The sequence below is a fragment of the Gasterosteus aculeatus genome, chromosome 10, assembly GCF_964276395.1.
Source record: "Gasterosteus aculeatus chromosome 10, fGasAcu3.hap1.1, whole genome shotgun sequence".
NCBI classification, from domain to species: Eukaryota; Metazoa; Chordata; class Actinopteri; order Perciformes; family Gasterosteidae; genus Gasterosteus; species Gasterosteus aculeatus.
In genome coordinates this window covers 6,251,551-6,278,247 of record NC_135697.1, presented here as the reverse complement: position 1 = coordinate 6,278,247, position 26,697 = coordinate 6,251,551, and the positions used below count along the sequence as shown (strand labels likewise).

General features: G+C 43.7%; 1 protein-coding gene across 2 annotated transcripts in view; it reads left to right on the top strand.

Moving 5' to 3' along the window:
• Nucleotides 1–3,459: 3,459 nt before the first annotated feature.
• LOC120826197 (dolichyl-diphosphooligosaccharide--protein glycosyltransferase subunit STT3B) overlaps nt 3,460–26,697 on the top strand; it is an 89,291-nt gene continuing 66,053 nt past the window's right edge. Inside the window, exon 1 of one of the 2 annotated variants that reach the window (XM_078081357.1) lies at nt 3,460–3,661. In XM_078081357.1, the coding sequence (XP_077937483.1) occupies nt 3,603–3,661 (59 nt within the window). In that variant the 5' untranslated portion in view covers nt 3,460–3,602. Of the gene's footprint in view, nt 3,662–7,703; nt 8,249–26,697 lie in introns of those variants that run through there. The other variant, XM_040188278.2, reaches the window with a different exon arrangement.

Genomic DNA, 26,697 nt, shown 5'->3' with positions numbered 1-26,697 from the left:
GGCTACGGGAGGGGGCTCAGACGGCGTGGGGGGTTGTTCGGGAGAAGCCGCGGGGTTCCTGGAGAGCAAGGTGAGAATTTGTTCTACCTGACTGTTTAGGAGTCCCACCTGCGTGGTCATGGCAGTCTTAAACCCCTCCTGGCTTTGAGCAAGTCCCCGAACCCCTCGATCGAGGTCAGCAACAAGGTCTTCATGCTGCGCCAGTCTTGATGCTTGAGCGCGCAGCGCCTCCGTCAGCTGGTCCTTCTCTGCCGAGTCCATTCTGGCCAGTGTGTACTGTCAGGCAGGAAGGAGGAGGACTCGGACGCAGAGGGTTCAGCTGATATTGCTTTTTATTAATAACAAGAAAAAACTGAAAATCTCTCTTAACGAGGAAACAAAGGTCGCGATCAAAGTTCAAAAGGAAAAAACTCAAAATCTCTCTTAATGAGGAAAAAGGTTGAGATCAAAATTCAAAAGGCAAAAACTCAAAATCTCTCTTAAACGAGGAAATGTAACAGGGATCAAAAGGACGTGACAAACGTTATCGGACTTGACTTGACTCGTGACGTGAGGGCTGGTGTGCAGGGCAAAACAACAAGACACACTGGCACAGGACAAGGGGCGACGCAGACTATAAGTACCCATGAGGGAGTTGTGGGAACAGGTGGACACAATCAGGAATCAGGGGAGACAATCAGACTGGTGACACATGAGGAAGGGCAAGGGACCTGAAACGAGAGGGAGTTAGTTTCCAAAATAAAACAGGAAGTCAAAAAACAACTGGAGACAGGAAAAAAACGCAACTTGACATACAGGTGTGACAAAAACATAAGATGTAAATATGCAACTCTAAGAATAAGATGCAGCCAGCAGAAGTAGTGTTAAATGTTGGTAAATGTTCCAAGAGGTGAAACCAGAGAGCAAAACACAGCCTTAAAATATTGTGATAAATGTGCAGTGTGTTTTATTAGAAATACGATCAGACCATGTTCTAGTTTTATTTGTAAAACCTCCCTCCTGGTCACAGTTTGCCAACACAGACTCATATACTACTACTACTACTGTATAAATCAGTTGTTGGGTTTGTGTAGGCTGCAGTGCATCTGAAAAAGCACGTTCTGTAAAACAAACGCACTTGGGAGCGGTTGGCGAGTGATTTATCAGTGACAGTGGGCTGACTTGTCGTCTCACAGGGAGGATTTCCATCGCTTTTGCTGTAGTTCACAATGTATATGTACTTACATAAACTCTGCCCCGGGCGCTCGTGAGTTGTGCTACAAATAAATTGGACCGCCGTTGGGGGTGTGCATGCTGATGATGAATGATTTATAATTTTTACATTATAAATGGTACCAGAGGGGTGTCACAAATAAAAAAGAAACACATTTCTGCTCAATTTTCAAATCAAATAACGTGAGGCCAATAGGATTTTACTGAGTCAAGTTCTTAAAAGAAGACGTATATTTAGGAGGCCAGATGTCTCAAAGCTGACACGTTTTTAGAGTCAGTAAAAGAACAACTTTGTTCAATAACACATTTAAGTGTTTTTTTGCCTCCGGGTTGACGGCGCCCTCTAGAAAGTGTCGACGCAGCTGGGTGCGGTTTGATTAACAGGTTTTGACATGTGTCAAGCAGTTGAACGCAAAGCCTGCAGCATAATAATCCTGTTATGTTTAATTCTGTTGTGTCGGTTCATATTGTTGCACCTTGCAAATGAATTCACCCAGACCTCGAGTTTGTCATGTTTTCAGTATGGTTTTAAACTGCACGCCCTCAGTCGTTTGGTACAAATGTGTCAAATCGTACATCCAAGTGTGTGTTTTAATCGTGCACACTTACTCGTTTCATTGCCATTACCTTGGATGTGCTTGACTCCTGCACTTTGTGGTTTGGCCGGTAGAGGGCGTAGTGGTTCTACTCTGCTGCACTTCATCACCCGAGCCTTCCAGAGCCTACTGGGTGATGAAGTGCAGGATCCAGGGAGCCCCCCTCCTCCCCTCCCCCCGCTCCCTCGACCCACCTGTCAAATTTGGTTTCTTCCCCACATTAACCCTTCCACTGGGAGGCGAGGGCGGCCCCCGGGTGTTCTGCTGGTTTAGCCGAAGACGCCATAAACAGACAGAAAAACACTCGCATCGCCCTTGGGGTTGTCCTTCCTTGCTTGACACGTTCCATAGTGGCCCATTGGGGAGCGCAGCACCTCCTATTGACAGCAACAGTGTCAAGAGTCACATCCACTGGAAGTTTGTGGTCTTGAGTGGAGATTGCATCCATCCAGAGGGCGATGCGCCTGTTAGGATACGAGCCGCAGGCAGCCCGGGGAGCGCAGTGATGAGACTGCTGGTGTATGAGGAGCCATAACTCCTGCTGTCCTCTCAGACATTGATGCCATGTCTATCACAGCCAGTGAGCCACTCTGAGTGCTCCCTGCAAAACGCACGAGAGACCACGGCCGAGCCTTAGCTGTGTGACACTTGGATCTGACGCTTGTCACGGGAGGATGCATTCAGAGAGTTGTTTGCTTACATTCAATAAAGCCAGTGCTTGGCAGTCGTATTGCAATTTCCTCTCCAACAACACGCAGCAATGATTTAATCACTTGAGCCAACAAGGGCGATGCCATTCCACTTAATTCCCTACATCAATCATTGCATGGTGTTGCACGCAGTCTGTGATGATGATTTGGGACTAATTTGGCCCAGTATATCCTTTTGAGCTGTGTTTCGTATTAATTTTTCTATTTGGGAATAATTTACTGACCGTGGTCCTGTTCCAGTTAACGTTCATGAGAGACTGCAGCGAGGCAGACGCTACGACGCTAATCTGCGGCCATCTTTTGCTGCGTCCTTAAAACCTCTCTGGACCTCATCAATGGGTCATTTTTAACAAACCTACAGAAAGGTTCTACTGAAAGGTCAACTAAAGTCAATGCTTTTTCTTCCAGCAAATGTTATACTGTATGTGGGATAACTCCTAATGTGCATCAAAAACATTACCGATGGTTGCATTCCATTTCGGCGATTCAGTTCCAGACCTGCACACTAGTGCACTTAACAGGATGGACACACTGAAATGAGTCTACTCCCCAAAAGGCCTTGTTTCTGGAGGCGGTGAACGGTGCGGCCTCGCTCTGCAGCAGCGCAGTGTAGCTGTTGGATGCCAGGGGAACCTTTTGGGTTCAAAAAGTTGGAATGGTATTTTAACTTAGCATGAAGCGTGGACACAGGGGGAAACTGCTAGCTTGATATATCCTCAAATATCAGTCAAAAGTACGCTTCACCTGTCTTAATTATACATGTTGAAAGACGGAAAAGGTCAAAAACTCTGTTTTGAAGATGTGTTCTGTTTCCCTTGTGATGCAGCCACGGTTAGCAATGACGTCCCCGGCGCTAAACGGCTTACAGAAGGCCGGCGGTCTCTCTCTCTCTCTCTGCCCCCCCCCCCGTGTCCCTTTGTCTCATCCTGCATCCCCCCTCCCCACCACCTCATCCCATCTTCCCTTTATTCACCGGAGTCCTGCTAAATTGAATGCTATTTCGGAGGCGTGATGGTGTTCAGTGAGACGAGCGGTCGAGGGCGACCAGGAGGAGAATCGATCGGACACGGGCCTGAGCACAGCGATGCATAGTTCTGACCCGGGGCCACTTGGTATTGAACCCCCTACCCAGAGTGCTCCTGGGTGAGAAAACACACCAGAGCTGCTCTTAATTGTGGTGTATTTGAACAAGCGGTTATGTGTTCTTCACATTGCACAAAGAGACGCTGACCTGCAATTCAGCCCCAAAAAGACTTAGTCGTAGTTATTGAGACACATACAGGCCTCTGAACTCTAAAAGCAATGCTGTTGTGCCCCCGGCGGATTGATGTTGGCGGGGAGGCTCTCCTCTTTGTCTTTTTTGATGCTGCCACAGAGGTTTCACGGCCGTCACAGAAGCAATATCACATAAATCTGCTGTCTTCTGAATTGAGACAAGCTGCGTCCAGGCGCCTTCGGGAGCGTGAACGGGATGGAGGGGGGGGTCATCCGTCAGGCTGACGGCGTCCGGGAAATTGGCAGGCTTACTTCAATTTCCAACGCGCGGCCGGTGTATAGGCATCACGCAGAGGCGCTCCCCCCGCGCCGCCCCCCTCCATCCATCGATTGAATCCTCGCAAACCTTTTATGCAGCATGTATGCGAGCATCACTGCGGGTGTGCCACCAAGTCACAGTTAAATGAATGCTTATAATGCATCGTGCTCAGGTGGTCCATAGACAAACCTTTTCATTCCTGGTTTGTGCTCGGATGATCCTCTCCTTGATCCTATCGGCCCATGATTATTGTGTCGTTTGGCATCGTGAGCGAGAGAATGATACCATGATTCTGGGTCAAAATACGGATGCAAGGATCTGACTTTTCCTCCAAAACACGTTGTTGTTCATTTCTTATTTACATCGTCAAATAATAAAGGGGTTCATGGACGTCATCTCCCCCCCCTCCCCCGTCTTGGAGATGAAAGCATTTTTGTAATCAAATGAAAAAAAAATGAAAAGCAATTTCTAATCAAAAATGTCTTTGTCTGTGCAGCTCACAGCCTCTTCGGGAGGACTAACCTCTGATGTGCTTTTGGAAAATGACGGATGAGTGCAATGAACGCCATAGCATCCTCAGGCAGATACAGCCTTATAATTTGAGCAAAAGCTCTCTGATCTCCGGGATGATAGATCACACCGTGCTCTCTTTCAAAACACAAGAACTCACTCGCACTATTTCGCGTTCGATCGGATTTATAACGAGCACTTTCTTTCCTTTTAAAGCAGGAAGGTGAGCTCGGCTGTGCATGGTGCATACGAAGAGCTTGACAACACTGACCTTCTTTTCCTTCCAGGGAAAAGCTCTCCCACCCGTGACCTGACTGTTACCTTTGACAACTCCATCATGTTTTCTGGAATAGATTGTACTTTCTGTATTCTTGTTGTTCTGGGTCTGTACCCTCTTGCTAGAATGCACTTGTTGTGAGTCCCTTGGGATAAAAGCGTCTAAATGAAAAACGACTCACTTTCCAGCACACCTTCCTTCAATGTCCAGATTAAGATCACTCCACGCGTGTTGCTCTGTGTCCGAGTGGATCATGTTCACGTTAGCTTCCTCTCAGGGTGAGACAGAGAACCCACGTCATCGGGCAGAAGTCTCGGACGCTATATTCTATTTCTCCTGATTTCTTATCTTTTGTTAATCCCCAATGACTTGAATGATGCAGTTGTACTGTGCTCGCGTACACTTACATTTCCATTGTGCGGCAAACAAATGTTTGCCATCAAAATAAAGAAAAACAAACTATGTCATGAAAAAAACCCCTCAAAACTGTATTGTTGTCACATGTGAAATAAGGAATGACTTTTTACTTTTTACTTGACTGTGATGCCCGGCAGCTCGTTAAAGCTTCTTAAATAGTTCACAACGGTTGGACGGGATGCCACGGGCTTTTGTGTAAGTGCCCTTGTTTCGGGATGAAGGTTCCCCCCAGGCTCCGGGCTAATTGTTCCGTTACACCGCATTCAGTCTTTTCACTTTAATATGCTCACAACGTGCAAACATCCCGTTCCCACCATGTTTTGTCATTGAATGCACAGACCGGGCTTCCCCCCCTGTAAGGATGAGCGGGGTAATTATAGAGCGGAGATGCCATGTGGAGTAAAGGGCGTCACAATGATCTCAAATTATTTGTCTGTGTGCAGTTTGAGCACAGCATCCTGCTGGTGGATTTTGACTGTGTGTTATCCCCGTAGTGGATTTGCAATCATGGGGTGTTCTCCTGCCTTACTGCGGTTTCCACCAACGGCCATGAATAGGAAGAAGCTGGTACGGATAAAACATGGATCTGTCATTCTCAGTCTGACACGGCTGCCAAGTGCCGTTTGGGTCGAGAATGTCAGGAATGTCTTGGATGTCTTCTCAGGCATCCACCAGCTGCATTCTGAGCATCAAACACAAATCACAACACTTCCCACACTTGGTGCACCTTCTGCGTTATTCAGAGACTATATACGGCAGCTAATCACGGGAGGATTCTTCGCTTTGTCCCACATGCTGCTTACATAACAGTGTGAGTTTTGTGCATTTTGAGACAAACTACTGAAGCCAGTCAGCGAACGCTGCACATCGATGACACCGGAGCTGATTCAGGATGCACTCGCTTCATGGTCAGAATCCTCCTGAACAATTCTCTCTCTCTCTCTCTCCCGCTCCCCCCTTCCTCTCTCTTTCACTGGCTCCTTCTGACTCGCTCACGCTTGCGGTCAAAGCGGAGGGAGACGACAGAGGTGCAAAGAGTGTTTCATGCCAGGCATCTTAAGCTTTTTTTGTTTCTCACACAGTGGGCCTTTGGCAAACTGAAGAAGTGTAGACACATAAGAATGCCAAGCATAAACTTGGCGGGTCTGTGATGTTCTGGGGAGAAAAAAAGAAAAAAAAGATGATATATATATATATATATCAACAGAGAAGAAAGACAAAGTGTTTCTCTGCAGTTGGAGGAAAGCGAGCGGCCCCGCCTGGCAACAGAACCCATTTTGGCTTTCATATGGGCTCTGCCTTTTGACAAAATATGCGATTGAAGTAATCTTCACAGCCTGCCTTTTTGTATTGGTCTCAAAGGTCACCTGTTTGGAATGTGCAGGTGTATAGGGGTCTACACCCTACCCTACACGGGTGACAGAGTGCCCGTCGTGGCATAAGCAACAGGCCTCGATGAATGGTCGAGGAACTGTATGTGTGTGTGTGTGTGTGTGTGTGTGTGTGTGTGTGTGTGTGTGTGTGTGTGTGTGTGTGTGTGTGGCTCTTGTCTCCTCAGGGTCTCTTCAGGAGATAGCCTCCAACGTCATTCCAATTTGTGGGCATATTTTTTTTTAATGTATTGTTATATAGTAAAATTGAGCAACTTTGTGATGTTGTAATACTAGCAAATTGGCTTCTCAGATGAAATGTATTGTTATGTATGTGTTTTGTCCACTCCGACTTTGACGAGAACAAAGTTATTTCTACCAATGTTGTTAGACAGGAGTAGGCTGCTGGACCATTGGTCCGAATCACACCTCGGATGAATCAATAACACTTCCTGCCTCTGTCTCTTTGAAACAGTGGGCGCACAACGTCAATGTACACCATCAATCAAAAACTGGAGGATTTATTTGAGATGTTCAAAAAAAGGTGTCTTATTCCAATATATATGGCTTTCAAGGCTTCGGGGGAAAGTTGTGAAAGTACCTCCTAAGTTTAAGAGAATGATGAATGCTCTGCTCTTGTCTTAGCTGGGGGACATAATAATGATGAGACACATCAATCTTTATTACCACTCCACCACCCAGTCCAGAACATCCAAGGGCAACAGGAATATTGCACTCACAGATCATTTATCTTCACACTTATAGTCATAGCTTTTAGTGGTAAGGAAACTAATTTCTTTCTAGATCTATCTGTGAATCATTTCATTTTTCTCTATGAAAATGGACTAATTCAACTCTAAAAAGACAACTTTAAGCCGAGTATTAGGGGTTGTATTTATAGCGGGCAACAGAATGAGTCAATCTTCATACATAACAGGGATAATCCTCATTTCGATCAGTGGCAGCCATAATTTAATATTTCACCATTGGGTGACTCATCTGTCTATCAAGTCACCGCTGCACTCTGATTGACTAACATAACTAAATCCCCGCCCTCTCGTACCTGTCGGTCGTTGAGAGGACGAAAGTGCTTTCCAAAGCCCCGCCCCTTTGCATCGCCTCCGCCCCTTTCCACCGGCGTTCGATCGCGTAGCGTCTCTGCTGCTGCGGGCTCGGTATGTGGCGCATGAGTGTGCGTTTCGGGATGTAACGGCGTCCTCACGGAGTCCCGATACCGAATTTACTCACTCAGAAGACCCGAACGGAGAGCGCGAGCAAACCCGAGGGAGTTTACGACAGCGCGGCGTGGAGGGAGACACGGAAGGGAGAACTAGCTAATCCAAGCCGACACCGCACGCAGAAATGGCGGAGCACCACGCAGCCGGCGACGGCAAGCACAAAGCGTCCACCAATGCCGGGGGCTCGGCGCACGGGAACAGCCGACCCGGCGCGGCGGGTGGCGGAGGGGGCAAAGTGGGCCTGTCTGGTGGACTGACTCAACCGGCGGGGTGGCAGTCTTTACTCTCCTTTAGCATTCTCTTCCTGGCCTGCCTGGCCGGATTCAGCTCCAGACTTTTCGCGGTGATCCGGTTCGAGAGCATCATCCACGAGTTTGACCCATGGTAAGCTAACTCCGCTAGCGCAACGCCGTCCTGTCAGGCTGCTTCCCGGGAGCAGTTGTCCGTGAAAGTAAATCAATAGCAGACCAAATAACCCCAAAGGGCTTTTAAAGGGGGCAGAAAAGGCTTTATTATCCATTTGAACTGGAATATATATTATTTATCCTAAAAAGTCAGCAGTGACACCGCCATGACGATAACCATGTTTTGTCAACCTTCGTGTCCCTAAATTCAAACGACCGGAAAACACTTTTGAATATGTCGGAGCAGCTGGCTGGTCCGGTCTGACCGCTCTGCGGCAGAGCGAGGAGGCTTCTTCTGCGGCCGCAACTTTGTTCAGGCTCCGGGGAAACGTGTGGAGGACTCGCACGACAATGAATTAAGACCCCCCCCACCCCCCCCTCAGCCGGTGAAGTTACTTTCTGAACGACATGCGTAGATTATAGGCGGGTTTGGCTGCTCAGTGAGTAAATATGCAAACCGAACAATCAGCTTCTTCTTCTTCTTCTTCCACGTAACTAATGATTTTAAACTGCAGAACGCACGCAACCCGGAAATGGATTTGATCCGTTCTGGCGAGTCCTGTCAGCACATTGCGGGATTAGTCCGCTCGGTAACCGGCTCACACGGGCTCCCTTCCCGTCTCGCGACGACTGCATTCGCTCATTAATTCCCAAGGGCGGCCGCTGCTGTCTTGTTCAGGGTGACACTTGCCTCTTCAATAATGCTGATAACTTGAGGAATGTGCGCCAAGCACTGACCTCGGCCCTGAAGTGCCCAGTGTCACACACTCCCTGCTCCTGGAGTTGCGTTCTTGCAGCCTTCATACATCCCATCGATGCCCCGGGGGAGCACGCGGTTGGTGCATCAGCTATATGGGGTTGCTTTTTTTTTTTTGCAGCCCATCACAATGAAATCTGGAGCTTTTCAGCCTTTGTTACCCAGTCTCCACTGTTAAAACTGAAAGAAACATCTGCAGGACTTTTTGGGATGGAAGATTCTGTTCCATGGTTGAAATACGCCAAACAGAGATTTCAGCCACAGAAGAAGGCCCCGAAGGGTCATTCGCTACCATCAGAAGCAGTGTTGCAGCATGCAAATGATCAGTTCAAAGCCTTTGGTCATCGTTTTACTTCATATGTAATAATGATAGCTTGCTGGCAAGTTGGAACCATTGCCCTACGTTGGTTAATACTCATTAATTCAGTGTGCATGGCATAAGTAAACCAAGGGTTGTTGTATACATTAACACAAAAGCCTGACCCCTGTTAGCACAGTTTTTGCCAAGAATACTAAATGGGAAATTACTTAAAGATTTATTCCGCTGTCTGCCGCTGACTCTCAGAAGCATACTGTGCTGGGTCTCTCTCTAAAAAAAAAAACTTATTATGATTGTGTTGCATTCTGTATTTAAGTTTTCTGTCCTTTTCTTCTGACAGTGAGAAAATGTGTGTTTTACAACTGCGGGCGCACGGTGCTGATTGGAAGTGGCGTTCGCTCCCAGACACACACACGCACAATTACTGCTGCTGCTGTCGTCTGGATGCGGTTATTGATTTTTCCTCTGCGCAGAGCTTCACATTATCTGCAGCTAACCATTATTTTAAATAAACTGGCAATTTAGAGAATGAAGATTGGATTTACGAGCACCGAAGTGTCAAGCTTCTTCTAAGCAAACACAATTTCGTGGGCGAGTCCCTGATATGACTCCCCTGTCACGTGGCCCTGCTCATTTTGGCGTCCTAATATTTGTTCTTTTTATTAGCAAACGCGCTTCAGTTGGCATCCAAGTAAAGTTTAGTTTTTCTCCTATTCATGAAAACAATTAATTTCTGAGGTTGTGTCCTGAATTATGCAGTCATTTTACAGTCTTAATCCAATCCCAATTCAGCCCTCCTCTCATGTCAGTGGGCGTTTTCATGACTTTGTTCTGTGGAAGTGTAACGTCTCAACCTAACTACCATTTCAATACCCATATTTGCTGAACCGCTACTGGTGCTCCTCACAAGAGAAACCTTTTGCTTTCTGCTCCGTGATTTGACTTCCTCGGTTCAGTTTATTATGTTAGAAGAAGTCAGAAAGCTGTGTGATTAGAGGCACCTACTTATGGAGGGAAGCTCCCCTCAGAAATAGTCACATTATTCACACCGTGGTTATATCAGGCAACGGAGTCTGTTCCGACAGTAGAGTCGGGGGAGAAGAAGAGTCTCCTTCAAGCAAATAATGAGCTGGATTCTCGGGGATGGCAGCACCGGAAATATACTTTCACTTCACTCAGTTGCCGCTCGACCGGTTAGCGTCAGTCCTGCTGCCGCCTGACGTTTGTTCGAGCCTCTGATGGATGCACGCAGTCGTACAGGATGCTTGTGTGTAGTTTGGCTTCTCTCTAATTATGAATACAATATAAAAAGCCACCAAGAAGCTATGATGTATTCTCATACCTCCTAATTGGTTAGTATTTAAAGTAGTGCAAATGAGCTCTGTTCTTAACGGCTGCAGCATTAAAGCGATTAACAGATTAATGCTTCATCAACTATAATCCAATGATGTAGACCAGGGGTATTAAAATACAAGTCCATCAAGTCCAGTTAGAGAAATTCCTCATTGAAAAGTTTGGAATATCACAAAAAGTCATATTTCAAATGGATTAATTATAGAAACATGTCCATTAACAATAAATATTCTTCTCTAAAAGTTCTTCTGTGGTTACTACACCATTTGTTTCAGCTCTATTTTTCTCTGCTGACCTCATTGCTGGAGAATGAATTCACTTGTAAGGATTCTAATTGAATTAGGTTCTTTACATTTATTATTCTGTTAATTAACTAGATTTGAGCCGGTACATTTACTTAAAAGATTTGTGCTTTGTCGGAGAAGCTTCACATTGGCACTTTTGATAATCACCCTGCTCTCTGAACACACACGGCATACTGGTTCCAAACCGGTTGTGGGAGTATAGAACAAAAGCGTCGTTGTGCGTTCTTGGTTAAAGGCTCCGGTCTTGCTGGCCACTTTTCTCTTTTTGGGGAAAGCCATGTGAGGCTTCCCTGATCGCCTGGCCTCTCGTCCAGTCTCTACCGCATGTTATCACCTCTCTGGAGTCGCGATGCTCATTGGAATACGTGTATTTGATTGGCAGACAAGCATCATGCGAGATGGTTTGCAACACATGCCATATGCCGGTGTTTTTCCTGGACTGTTGAACAAGTGCCGTGAAGCTGTGTCGGTTATTTTTACTTAGTAAAACAAGAGTTTGCTGCGGTCATAGTCATCGGTGCTATTTGCTAGCGTGTTACTGCAGAATGGCTATAAAATCAGAAATCTGGCTGTTGCACGATTAGAAATGGGCCACTATTCTCCAAGTTGTTTCGGTAAGTTTAAGAGGTTATGATACATTTCAAGGTATAAGACAGTTGGGATTGTAGTTGTCGCTGCCATCTGTTCCTCCAGCATTTGTGTGCCATCTGTGTGCACGCTCGCCGCAGCAGCCTCACTAATGGAAGACTGAGCCCAAGAGCCATTGGAAAAGTGCCGAATGGCGCTCTGAAATGGGAACACGTTGCTTTGTTCCTGCCCTTTCCTCGCGCCGATCCTGCTGCTCGCCCGGCGCACTCTCGAACACCGCGCCTCTCCGCTTGCACCCCTCAACATGGTGTCAATGTCATCGTCCGTGTCGAAATAGGGATCGTATGGAGATGTGCAGAAAGTGGAACCTCTTGACCCCACTGAATGTTTTTGGGATGCAGGGAATTTGTCACGTTGGACACAAAGACAACGTGCAGCTATATTCATCAGCTTTTGATTGTTAATTCCAGAACAAGAACAGTGATGTTTTGAAATCGGAAATGTCAGTTGCTTCACCAATGCCTTGTGCAGTCCGACACTTTGATACCATAAAGATGATGTTTCAATGTCTAAGACACCGTAGTTGCTGCTGCCAAGAGGAAATTTCCCCCACAAGTGTTGTAACCACATCAGCGTGTTTTAGAAAAGAACATTATTGGCGGTTGCAGCTATCGAGTTTGAGGGTTGTCTCTCCCCACTTTTGTCTTTCCCTGTCGTCCCTTCTGTCTTTTTTTTTTCACGCACACAAAGCATGACGTCTATCTCAGAGTAGATTAGGCCGTAGGAGAAGCGGCTGCTGGCACAGTAACCCGTTAGCTAGTGTGGGAAAGTGGAGAATAAAATAAGGCGTGATTGATCTTCCCACCAGACACTTGGCTGAAGCTGTGATCGCGGTCTCCCCTCCCCCCCCCCCCCCCTTCGAGTGACTGTCCAACAGTTTATGATAAAATATTCCGTGCCCAGTGTCCCGTTATCTGCTGCAGAAACTGATTCTAGTGCGCACCCACCCTGTGTTCTTACAGGCCTGCTTCTAGGCTGATGTTGCTCTTTGGTAAATAGATTGGAGTTACCACAGCAACTTGTACCAGCGATGAGGAAGTTTTAGTCTCTACTGCGGCCTTGCAGGCCAGATTACAAAACACACTCACGATTGTTTGTGCTCTACTTGTTTATTTTATTCGCTGCTTGGGCTCATTCGGGAGACCCAATGTGGAGCTCCTGCTGATTGAGTGATCAGATTAACATTTAAATGAATATCTGCCGATTTCTAACAATACTTCGGATGTGCTCATTCACTACAGCTGAGTGGAGCCTGTTCCTTCTTTCTTCGTGTCCTCATCTGAGATTATAGTCATTGTGATTAATGTACAAAAGTTTCCGCATTCAGCTTTTTATGAAAGCTTTTCCAGGATGCTCTTTGGGAGGATGACAAAGGGCAATATACCAGATAAAGGTTAGAGAGAGCTGGTAGCTGATACCCTAGTTTTTTTTTTTTTTTAACAGGCAAAATTGCTTTTGCCAATTTGGTTGGGGCCATTCCGAAAGTGTTTGCGAGATTGCCACCTAACAAGGGGCTCTTGTCAGCAGCCCGGAGGCCGCGCAAGTCAGACACCTTGATGGAGGGTTATCGCACGGAGCGCTAGCCCAATTTGTTGGCTTGATGAATTGTCTCTGCGGCACATATATGTGTTTGTGCCATATTACGAGCTTTATGGGGCGTCCGGAGTGAGTTTAAAGTGTTTGTTTTGATTTTACATTTAATTAGTGTGTTGAGGGGGAGGTTCAAGCATCACCTGCTGTTTGCACAAGCTACGGCACAATGTAGCCACGGCTATTAGTCATTTCATAATTGCTTCGAGCCGGTCCTCTGCTCCGACGGCGAGCGCTGTGTTCCAACAACGCGCCCTTTAATGGAGGCGCAAGAGTGCGATGGCGTGCTCCTCGTGCTGGGCGGTATGGCCAAAGATCCATATTGCGCTATTTCGGACTGTGTCTTTCTAAATGTCACTGTATTGCTTTTTAAACTCATTCATTCATTGACCCCGAAGATGGCCGCCGCTACCCGAACAGCTGTTCGCCGCTTGCTGGCCAACTCACTCGCAAATGGCCGGCGAGTCAGCTTTTTGGCGCGTTAGCTTGTTGTGGCTGCTAGCGTTGCCACCAGAGGCTCGACAGACTTTGCAATAACTCGTTTTCTGATCTAATGTAACTTACGTTGGATTTTCCAAAACCAAAAAGCTTCCAAACAGACGCAGCTCCTCTCTTGGGCACAAGTTGTGTTGGTGCATCTCTCGTCTCTCGTTGTTCCTCCTGCATCGCTCTTTCCCGTGTTTTCATGTAGCAACAGTTACTTCTTCTCAACACACATAGGACACGTATCTCCGGCCGCTGGACGCTCCTCCATGACGTGTGAAAATAATTTCTGCCGCCTGCCGAAGAGCGACGGCAGTTATGGCGTAACACCGGTATGAACGGTACGTACAAACGTTTGAACCAGCACACCGCTCAGCCCGACGTGCTCCTATAACTTTGTAGGCTGGCAGCAGTGCAACACGAGCGTTTGATTACACGCACGCCTGCTGCTTAGATCTCTACATTTTGGGTGTGTGGGTGGCAGCGGTTTAATTAAATTCTTTGGGTTTGAAGGTCTGGTTGCACGAGACATTGATGAGTATTTTCCTCAAGGCCGCTTGTGGTTGAAGTGGAACGCAGGTGTTGTTCGCACAGTTGGGAATCACTGCTTTGACACTGGAGTTTTGTAAAGTGTTCAGTTTTGGAAATATTGCAATGGCACTTCTGATGAAAGGTGTTATTTTAAGGACAAATTTGATTATTCTATTAAATATTCCTACGGTTGTTGGATTTTACGGTTGCTTTAGACAGTACACATGGATATGTGGCTGTAGTGTTTTAATCTTCTGAAAACCTCTCAGAATTTAAATGTCCAAATAGCAGTGTCCCATTTGCAATAACTCGTTTTCTGATCTAATGTAACTTACGTTGGATTTTCCAAAACCAAAAAGCTTCCAAACAGACGCAGCTCCTCTCTTGGGCACAAGTTGTGTTGGTGCATCTCTCGTCTCTCGTTGTTCCTCCTGCATCGCTCTTTCCCGTGTTTTCATGTAGCAACAGTTACTTCTTCTCAACACACATAGGACACGTATCTCCGGCCGCTGGACGCTCCTCCATGACGTGTGAAAATAATTTCTGCCGCCTGCCGAAGAGCGACGGCAGTTATGGCAGTTATGGCAAGATATTCAGACTGACGGACCGGTCTGCGAACTAATATGTAATTAGTTTGTAGTTTGCAACAAATTCATAGCTCTTAAAATCTGCCTTGTTTTTTGTCTAGTAGAATAGCAAACATTTGCACGTCAGCGTCGCACAGAAGCGGAGATCCTCAGTCAATGCAGCTTTTGTCCAGCTGTTTGTTCTGTAATGTCACAGGCGTTTCCATGCGACTGCTGTTCCATGACCGTCCAGTCTGCAGAACCCATCTGGCTGGAGAAAACCAGAAGGAGCGATATGTTCGCTTAGCAAATGCAGCGCTGTAATTGACGGCACTCCGTTACTGTACGCCTGCGCAAGTGCGTTCTCGTGTGTTTCCCTCTAGCGAAACGCTGAAAGGTCCACCACGAACAACAAACATCCCTCCACTCGTCTGACTCGTGACTAACATTGAACAGTTTAAAAGTAGTCTTGGACCTTTTTACATTAGTAATTTACATTTACATTTGCAGGAGAACAGCCAAATATCCGCACGTTCTGACTGTCTCGCGACGTCGAATATCACTTAAGGTCAGACAGTGGTCGAATGTTGCCTCAGCCCTTCTGTATTCCGCCTTTTGTCCCTCCCATCGGCTTTGAAGTGGTCCTGGATGCCCTCTGGATGGTGATCTGTGCTCGTCACGTCCTTTTACCGACGGGAGTCGGCATGCAGCACTGTGGGCGAGTGCACCTGCATACAGAGAGAAGAAAAGAGGAGGGAGAGACAGTGTTGGTGGCACGCGGAGCGGAGAAATTGATGCCTGCCAGGCATCCAATCTGAGGGAGGTTTCGGTGTTTGGAGCCAGAGAGATTTCATTGTTCCAAGAAAAGTGCCTCATCAGTTTGTTTGTTTGTGTGTGCATGTTTATGTGTAGTGTTTACGCTTTGTTCCTTTTATGCGGGAAAGATAGGGTGGATTTTGTATTTTGTCTCCTCATCCTCAGGTTAAATTGAATGTGTTCTGTAGCTGATGGTCTACTTACAGCAGAGCCCATTTAATACGATCAGCCGCTCAAAGCATTTTGAAGCATTACTGAATAGTTAAAATAGCTCAACTCAGCTTATTCTTGAGTGTTTTTTCTCTCAATTTAAAACCCTCCGCTGCTTTTCTGGAGCTCCCCATCAATTCACTGTTGGGCATCAGCAGTAAACCCAGGTAGATAGCGAAGACGTGGCTTAATCAAATGAGCCCCGAAGCAGCGTCGGGTAGTTGCAGCAGCGCTGCTTTGTGTAACCCTTTTCAGTGAGCTGGTTAACTGCCATATGTAGTTGCCACCGCATGAGTCACATTAATATTTGCCTGCTCAAGTCTGTGTGTGCCAATATGCCAATTGGCCAATTCCCTGGTTAGAAGATGGGCTAGCAATCAATTTGGCTCCTTCTGGATGCCTTGAATGCTGTTGTCACTTTTGTACCGTTCTGTCTTCATTGGGTCTTGTCTCCCCTCTCCTTTTTTCAAGGTACAATTTTTGGAAGCAGTTTGCGAATGTATTACTCGCGCTATACAATATATTGACTTATCGCACATTATGTGAAAATGATCATTTTTGGTGGTGCGATATTCATTTAACATATAAATGAACGTCACCAACCTTTTTAGTGCGTGAACCCACTGTGTTGTGAAGTGTTGTTTTTTTGTGACATCTACAGACAATTAGGATAAACAAGTTCAAATGCACTTGGTTTACGAAGCTGCAATCTTCAGCTCTGGTGTGGGAACATTTTGGCTTTAAGCCGAATGAGAGCGGAGAGCCAATAATGTGAACGAGCCGGTACGTCGACTTTGTTTAAAAACGGTGGCAACGAAAACGGGAGACTCAACTAAGCTAAGACTCACCTCAAACAACAACCCTCCACCCAGTCTTTCAACCTGAACTACTGTCTGTTCCGCCGCACTGCTCTTTGGCTGGGAGGAACATGCGCTGGGCGATGTCTAATTTTGTCTGACCAACAGTCCAAAATCCAAGTCTAAAGTTCAGTTCACTAAAAGAAAAAAATAATCACATTTGGGGGGGCTCAATTGGTGTTTTTTCTCATTCAACATTCCAGCCTTGTACTGAAAAGCTCTCTGCAGTGTTGAATACAGTGTACTCTAAATGGAAATGCCTTGCCATAAAAAGTTCAAGATCGAATTAAGTTGAATTTCTTGATGTTGGCCTGCGTGTTATTTTTTAATGGCACATTTTTATTGTTGCAGTTCTTATGTAATAATCAGATAGGAATCCACTGATCCAACTCTTCCCCAGCCACAACGCTCCCAACTTTGTGGCTGCTACCTCCCTTGGCCGGGTGAACCAGAGACCGCCAGTCCGGATGGGTGTCATTTTCTGTTCCATGGGCAGTTGGGCAGTTTATTAGGCTCATCTGACCAGAGTGGTTTCATAAGTACAAGCTTTACTCTGCCTATTGCGTGTCTGCCAAAGGACGTCTCTGTTTTTGTCAACGCCTGGCCATGTTTATGTGCGGTTATAATTTCTATTGTTTTGGTTCATTCTCATTGGCCCATTGAGAGGGGATGACTTTGTCATAGCCTTGCCATGGGCATCCCCACCTGGTGTGACATTACGGAATTGTTCTGGGGCTACGGTTCAGTTTTATTTTTGCCAGAATAGCTGATTTCCAGACGCGAACCCAACTGCCCAGTTGCTTTTGTTTTGCTGGGCGCAGATGGAGAAGTAGCTGGAGAGCAGGTGGTGGGGGGGTGGGGGGGTCCCAGGGCAGAGGAAAAGAAATGATGGATGGACGAAAAGAGTGGTGTTGAGCAGAACAGAATGACAGCTGGAATAGGTTGTCAATCGGTGAGTGGCTGAGAAATATGAGCCTGTCAGGTGGCTGTCAATGCGTTGTTGGTTATCAAGTAGAGCAGCTGGCTGGTAGTTTGAGGGAGAAGATATGATTTGGGTTTGGACTAGGGGTGGGAATCCCTTGGCACCTCACGATTCGATTCTAAACAGATTATCGATTCTAAACAGATTATCGATCCTAAACAGATAAAACGATTATCGATGCATCTCGATTTTCTAATTCTCAAATCTGAGTTTGCTACTCAGAGGTTGGGTACTTTATTTGATAATTAAAGAAAATCAACGGATGAATTACCTTCTCTAATTTTTTATAAAAGAAAAAAAAATGGTTTTCTATCAACAATGCAAGAACCAATGCAGCTTGCATTTCAGCACAATATGGAAGTAGCCTATGTAAAAAAAATATTAAACGGATTCATTTTTCTTTTAAATGAAAATAAAGCTGCTCTTAGTCTCTCATATTTGTAAAATACCGGAAAAAAAGTCCAAATCTGTGAATATCTTGCCAACTTTCAATACGGATCGACTTTTTAGAAAATCGAAATAATGAGGTAAGATATGCGCAGGCTCCTTCATAGTTCGGTAAAGTTGGCAAGATATTCAGACTGACGGACCGGTCTGCGAGCTGGACGCTTTGCTCTTAATGTCCCGGTAATGATGGTAAAGGATAGTTGTAGCTGGTTGTCATCTACGGTCCACTACGATTACCGAAGGGGGCGTTTGTTTTTTGACAACGTTTTATCTCATAATTTCGATCCCCCTCCAGCCAATTCACAGACGGGGTTTGTAACCAATCAGGTGTAGAGACCATGGTGACTGGCTCCGCCCCCTTACTGTCAGAAAGAAAAACAGCGAGCGCGTAGAAAACACCTTCGAGCTTGAGCAGAGACTAACCTCGCGAGGACGTTCACGCTCCGCGAGCGAGCAAATATCTCGCAAGAGACTGACTTTTTTTTTTTTTTTTTTTAAATTCTGCTTATTTACTTTTCTGAATCAAGACCGAATCGTTCTAGAGAGAATCGAGAGAAATCCCACCCCTAGTTTGGACCCTATTGACAAAATGGCACTGGCAAAATGGTTTGGAGTGGTGTGAACGCCGGATTCAAACGAAGACTACAGAAGGTTAGCTACTTTGTTAACTCGCCAGCCGCTTAATGAGACGTTAGCGGCTTAATTCTCTATCCACACATTTGTCACACTGCCGGATGAGTGGCTGACTTGTTTGGGCTCGTTTTCTTTGTGGGATTAGCGATCATTCACACAGTCTTGTCAAGGCATAGGAAAGTTCTTCACAGGCATGAAGGTTATTTGGGTCTCAGTAGGATTCCAACGGTGTGAACCATAATCGTGCAACATTTCCACCATACATTATGGACTTTTGTTGTCCCTTTTGTGGATTGTTTGAGTTTGGCCTTTTGTGAATGCGAATGCATTTTGTTGATTCAGGAAATGCACCTCCAGGGGACAGACTACCGTAATGTAGACTTTCTTTGTACACTGTATTTGACGACTAAATCAATGTTTTACAGTTAGAACCAATACAAATACATTTTTATTATAGCCACTGAATCACCAATTTATTTAAATTGGTGAATCACTCAATTTCATCTTCAATCAGTATACAAATAATTTTAAGACCTTCTCTCTGTTGCGTACCTCTTTTACTTGGCGACGGTGGGGTTTATGTAGCACAGGCAAAGGGAGGGAAGTCAAGATTGAAATAAATCATCTACAACAAATGAAACTAGAAAAGGCATTTCCTGCTGAAAATGCGTTGGAATGCAAAAAGCTGAAAGCTGCACTGAATATTTGAAAATAGCTGAAAATACAGAAAGTTGAAGGGAATTTGAATACATTTGCTGAAAAGCTGAAATGAATTTGAAATTGCTGAAAATACAGAAATGGGAGAAGCTGAAAGGAATCAATAGATTTGCTGAAAAAGCAGAAATGAAAACAGCTGAAATAAATTTGAAATATTGCAAAAAAATACAGAAATGAATATTAAAAAATTGCTGTTGATAGAGGCATAAGAATAGCTGAAGTTATTTTAAAGAACTGCTGAAAATACAGGAAGTGGGGAAGCTGAATTTCAATAGATTTTCTAAAAACAGAAGTTGCAGGAGCTTAAATTTGTTTAAAATTGTTTGTAGTAATATTAGTAGTAGTATTAGTTATAATTGTGGTATTAGTAGTACTAGCAGTATAAGCAGTAATAGTAGGTTTAGTATCAATAGCAGTAGAAACAGCTGGAATACTATTAGCCATAGTAGTATTTGTAATAACATTAGTAGTAGTTGTAGCATTAATAGCAGTAGAAATACTAGTAGTATGGTAGTAGAAGTATCAGTTTTAGTGTAGAAGTACTAGTAATATTCGTAGTGGTTGTAGTAGTATTTGAAAGAGCAATACGTATTTCAACGAAACCGCTTCATGGTTAAGGTACAGATAATCATTGAGGCTTTTAGTTTGTAATGATGGAATTGGGTGAGGGGGGGTTGGGAGACAGAATGTTTGTTATTCAAACTAAGAAGTTTTTAATTAATAGGCCTCATCACAAACATTACAGTAAAAATTCCCTCCATGGGGCTTTTATTTTGAAATTATTGGATTGGGTGGGGTGGGGGGGTGTAGATAGAGGGAGGGAGGGTGAGAGGGTGAGGAAGGGAGGGGTGGTGAGGAAGAGATAGAGGGAGAGAGAGAGGAGGAGAAATAGACAGACATACTGACTGACTGAGTGATTAACAGTGAGCAGAGGTCAGGGTGGAGGGGGGAGGGGGGGCGAGTGTCTTTATCATATTGGTCTGTTGACAGAAAGCATAGCTGCGTCATGTGACTCCACTAATCAGGTCATAGGAGCAGCTGTGAGCCACAGACAGATCCTGCAGCGTGTGAGTGCTCGTAACCACGACAACGCCGCACCTGTGATCATTAACGAGCGGCTGCAAAAGACAGAGACATGGCAGCGAGTTACACAGAATCCACACCTCAAACAAATGAGAACCAGCGCAAAACTATAACAGCTATCTAAAAAAGACTACGTTTGTATGAGACCCAAGACTCTACCGAACGCGTGGATGAGCTTTTTATGTCTGTCCGGTAATAAATACGGCTCCTATGGCCGTTTACAAAACGTGTACCTTGTGGATTTTTGTGAGAAATATGTCGGCAGATTTGTATTGGAGCCTATGGGGCTTTTGGCAGAGGTTGTGTCACTCAAACACTCCTTGCGCCAAAACTAAAAAACTCTGGGATTCCATGAACACATTAATCCAATCAGCACAACCATACCCTCATTAATCTGAAGAAATGAAGCCTCTAGAGTGTATACTTTGGCTGCAAGGACAGAAGTTCCATACTTTTTTAACCAGATTTCTGCGCTGCTTCAGCCTCTAGCCCGCGAGCTCTCCACTCTAGCAGACGCAATACACACTCATGTAAAAGTCAGAAACGGAGCGAAAAACTAGTGAAACATAATCAGTGATTATGAAAAAAGTACAATAGATATCAAGAAGCAGTTTTTTTCATAAAATAGTTGAGACTTGTGTGAACATTTGAGAGTTGAAATGGTGTCTGTAGCTGAAAGATTGGCGAAGCTGAAAAATCTGAAAGTTGAAGAAGTTGAAGAGGATTTGAAAAGCAAACTCCATTTGAAAACCATGTTAAAATATTAACGATTATTGATTTATATAAATTCAAGCTTAAGAGGTAGAAAGCTGAAAAGTCATAGCCTGGAAGCCAGAAAGAAGCTGAACATTTTAATATTTGAAGGATTTTAATAGCTGAAAGTGTGAAGGAGTTGAAAGGTGCCACGGAAGAAATAGAAGAATAACTAGAAAATGCATTTCCTGCTGAAAATGCGTTGGAATGCAAAAAGCTGAAAGCTGTAATGAATATTTAAAAATAGCTGAAAATACAGAAAGTTGAAGGGAATTTGAATACATCTGAAGCTGCTGAAATTAATTTGAAATTGCTGAAAATACAGAAATGGGAGAAGCTGAAAGGAATTTCAATAGATTTGCTGAAAAAGCAGAAATGAAAACAGCTGAAATGAATGTGAAATATTGCAAAACAAAGCAGAAGTTGCAGGAGCTTAAATTAATTTAAAAATGTACAAAAATAACAAAAGCTAAAATGAATAAAAAGAGGTTTAAAATTGTTTGTAGTAATATTAGTAGTAGTTATAGTTGTAATTGTGGTATTAGTAGTACTAGCAGTAGAAGTTGGTTTAGTATCAATAGCAGTAGAAACAGCTGTAATACTAACACTAATAGCCATAGTAGTATTTGTAATAACATTAGTAGTAGTTGTAGTATTAATAGCAGTAGAAATACTAGTAGTATGGTAGTAGAAGTATCAGTTGTAGTACTAGAAGTACGAGTAATATTCGTAGTGGGAGAAAGAATATTTGTTATTCAAACTAAGAAGTTTTTATTTAATAGGCCTCATCTCAAACATTACAGTAAAAATTCCCTCCATGGGGCTTTTTTTTTGAGATTATTGGATTGGGTGGGGTGGGGGGGTGTAGATAGAGGGAGGGAGGGAACCCTGGTGAGGAAGAGATAGAGGGAGAGAGAGAGGAGGAGAAATAGACAGACAGACTGACTGAGTGATTAACAGTGAGAAGAGGTCAGGGTGGAGGGGGGAGGAGGGGCGAGTGTCTTTATCATATTGGTCTGTTGACAGAAAGCATAGCTGCGTCATGTGACTCCACTAATCAGGTCATAGGAGCAGCTGTGAGCCACAGACAAATCCTGCAGCGTGTGAGCGAGTAACCACGACAACGACGCACCTGTGCTCATTAACGAGCTGCTGCAAAAGGCAGAGACATGGCAGCAAGTTACACAGAATCCACACCTCAAACAAATGACATTCGGCGCAAAACTATAACAGCTATCTAAAAAATACGGCGTTTTGACGAGACCCAAGACTCTACCGAACGCGTGGATGTGTGTTTTATGTCTGTCCGGTAATAAATACGGCTCCTATGGCCGTCTACAAAACGTGTACCTTCTGGAATTTTGCGAGAAATATGTCGGCAGATTTGTATTGGAGCCTATGGGGCTTTTGGCAGAGGTTGTGTCACTCTAACACTCCTTGCGCCAAAACTAAAGAACTCTGGGATTCCATGAACACATTAATCCAATCAGCACAACCATGCTCTCATTAATCTGAAGAAATGAAGCCTCTAGAGTGTATACTTTGGCTGCAAGGACAGAAGTTCCATATTTTTTTAACCAGATTCCTGCGATGCCCCACACTCTAGCCCTCGAGCTCTCCACTCTAGCAGACGCAATACACACTCATGTAAAAGCCAGAAACGGAGCGAAGAACTAGTGAAACATAATCAGTGATTATGAAAAAAGTACAAAAGATATCCACAAGCAGTTTTTTTCATAAAATAGTTGAGACCTATGTCAACATTTGAAAGTTTAAATGGTGTCTGTAGCTGAAAGATTGGCGAAGCTGAAGAATCTGAAAGTTGAAGAAGTTTAAGAGGATTTGAAAAACGATCTCCATTGGAAAACCATGTTAAAATATTAATGATTATAGATTTATATAAATTCAAGCTTAAGAGCTAAAAAGCTGAAAAGTCATAGCACCCCTCTCCTGAAGGAGCTGAATAATTTAATATTTGAATGGTTTTAATAGCTGAAAGTGTGAAGGAGTTGAAAGGCGGCGCGGAAGAAATAGAAGAAACATAATAAGTCGGAATAAAGATTCGAAGAACAATACTTGGAATGCATCTCAATGCATTCCAACAATAATAAGTATAAGTCGGAAATAAAGATTAGAAGAACAATACTTGGAATGCTTAAAGCATTCCAACTAACTAGAAAATGCATTTCCTGCTGAAAATGCGTTGGAATGCAAAAAGCTGAAAGCTGAAATGAACTTTTTAAAATAGCTGAAAATACAGAAAGTTGAAGGGAATTTGAATACATTTGCTGAAATTATAGATATTAGAAAAGCTGAAATGAATTTGAAATAGCTGAAAATACAGAAATGGGAGAAGCTGAAAGGAATTTCAATAGATTTGCTGAAAAAGCAGAAATGTAAACAGCTGAAATAAATTTGAAATATTGCAAAAAAATACAGAAATGAATATTGAAAAATTGCTGTTGATAGAGGCATAAGAATAGCTGAAATTATTTTAAAGAACTGCTGAAAATACAGGAAGTGGGGAAGCTGAATTTCAATAGATTTTCTAAAAACAGAAGTTGCAGGAGCTTAAATTTGTTTAAAATTGTTTGTAGTAATATTAGTAGTAGTATTAGTTATAATTGTGGTATTAGTAGTACTAGCAGTAATAGTAGGTTTAGTATCAATAGCAGTAGAAACAGCTGTAATACTATTAGCCATAGTCGTATTTGTAATAACATTAGTAGTAGTTGTAGTATTAATAGCAGTAGAAATACTAGTAGTATGGTAGTAGAAGTATCAGTTGTAGTACTAGAAGTACGAGTAATATTCGTAGTGGGAGACAGAATGTTTGTTATTCAAACTAAGAAGTTTTTAATTAATAGGCCTCATCACAAACATTACAGTAAAAATTCCCTCCATGTGGCTTTTATTTTGAAATTATTGGATTGGGTGGGTTGGGGGGGTGTAGATAGAGGGAGGGAGGGTGAGAGGGTGAGGAAGGGAGGGGTGGTGAGGAAGAGATAGAGGGAGAGAGAGAGGAGGAGAAATAGACAGACATACTGACTGACTGAGTGATTAACAGTGAGAAGAGGTCAGGGTGGAGGGGGGAGGGGGGGCCAGTGTCTTTATCATATTGGTCTGTTGACAGAAAGCATAGCTGCGTCATGTGACTCCACTAATCACGTCATTGGAGCAGCTGTGAGTCACACACAGAGATACTGCAGCGTGTTTACGAGTAACCACGGCAACGGCGCACCTATTGCATTGGGTGGGGTGGGGGGGTGTAGATAGAGGGAGGGAGGGTGAGAGGGTGAGGAAGGGAATGGTGGTGAGGAAGAGAGGGAGAGGGGAGGAGAATTAGACTGACTGACTGACTGAGAGTGATTAACAGTAAGTAGAGGTCAGGGGGGAGGGGGGAGGGGGGCGAGTGTCTTTATCATATTGGTCTGTTGACAGAAAGCATAGCTGCGTCATGTGACTCCACTAATCACGTCATAGGAGCGAGCAGCTGTGAGCCACAGACAGATCCTGCAGCGTGTGAGTGCTCGTAACCACGACAACGACGCACCTGTGCGGCTGCAAAAGTGCAGACACAGGACAGCGAGTTACACAGAATCCACACCTCAAACAAATGAGAACCAGCGCAAAACTATAACAGCTATCTAAAAAATACGGCGTTTGTATGAGACCCAAGACTCTACCGAACGCGTGGATGTGTTTTTATGTCTGTCCGGTAATAAATACGGCTCCTATGGCCGTTGACAAAACGTGTACCTTGTGGATTTCTGTGAGAAATATGTCGGCAGATTTGTATTGGAGCCTATGGGGCTTTTGGCAGAGGTTGTGTCACTCAAACACTCCTTGCGCCAAAACTAAAAAACTCTGGGATTCCATGAACACATTAATCCAATCAGCACAACCATACCCTCATTAATCTGAAGAAATGAAGCCTCTAGAGTGTATACTTTGGCTGCAAGGACAGAAGTTCCATATTTTTTTAACCAGATTCCTGCGATGCCCCACACTCTAGCCGTCGAGGTCCCCCTCTAGCAGACGCAATACACACTCATGTAAAAGTCAGAAACGGAGCGAAGAACTAGTGAAACATAATCAGTGATTATAAAAAAAGTACAATAGATATCAACAAGCAGTTTTTTTCCTAAAATAGTTCAGACTTGTGTCAACATTTGAAAGTTCAAATGGTGTCTGTAGCTGAAAGATTTGCGAAGCTGAAAAATCTGAAAGTTGAAGCAGTTTAGGAGGATTTGAAAACAAACTCCATTTGAAAACCATGTTAAAATATTAATGGTTATTGATTTATATAAATTGAAGCATAAGAGGTAGAAAGCTGAAAAGTCATAGCCCTCAAGCCAGAAAGGAGCTGAACATTTTAATATTTGAAGGATTTTAATAGCTGAAAATGTGAAGGAGTTGAAAGGGGGCGCGGAAGAAATAGAAGAAGTTGAAGAAACTAGAAAAGGCATTTCCTGCTGAAAATGCGTTGGAATGCAAAAAGCTGAAAGCTGCACTGAATATTTAAAAATAGCTGAAAATACAGAAAGTTGAAGGGAATTTGAATACATTTGCTGAATATTTAAAAATAGCTGAAAATACAGAAAGTTGAAGGGAATTTGAGTACATTTGCTGAATATTTGAAAATAGCTGAAAATACAGAAAGTTGAAGGGAATTTGAATACATTTGCTGAAATAAAAGATATTAGAAAAGCTGAAATTAATTTGAAATAGTTGAAAATACAGAAATGTGAGAAGCTGAAAGGAATTTCAATAGATTTGCTGAAAAAGCAGAAATGAAAACAGCTGAAATAAATGTGAAATATTGCAAAACAGAAGTTGCAGGAGCTTAAATGAATTTTAAAAAGTACAGAAATAACAAAAGCTGAGATGAATAAAAAGAGGTTTAAAATTGTTTGTAGTAATGTTAGTTGTAATTTGGGTATTAGTACTAGCAGTAGAAGTCGGTTTAGTATCAATAGCAGTAGAAACAGCTGGAATACTGATACTATTAGCCATAGTAGTATTTTTAATAACATTAGTAGTAGTTGTATTAATAGCAGTAGAAATACTAGTAGTATGGTAGTAGAAGTATCAGTTGTAGTTCTACTAGAAGTACTAGTAATATTCGTAGTGGTTATAGTAGTATTTGAAAGAGCAATGCGTATTTCAACGAAACCACTTCATGGTTAAGGTACAGATAATCATTGAGGCTTTTAGTTTGTAATGATGGAATTGGGTGAGGGGGGGTTGGGAGACAGAATGTTTGTTATTCAAACTAAGAAGTTTTTAATTAATAGGCCTCATCACAAACATTACAGTAAAAATTCCCTCCATGGGGCTTTTATTTTGAAATTATTGGATTGGGTGGGGTGGGGGGGT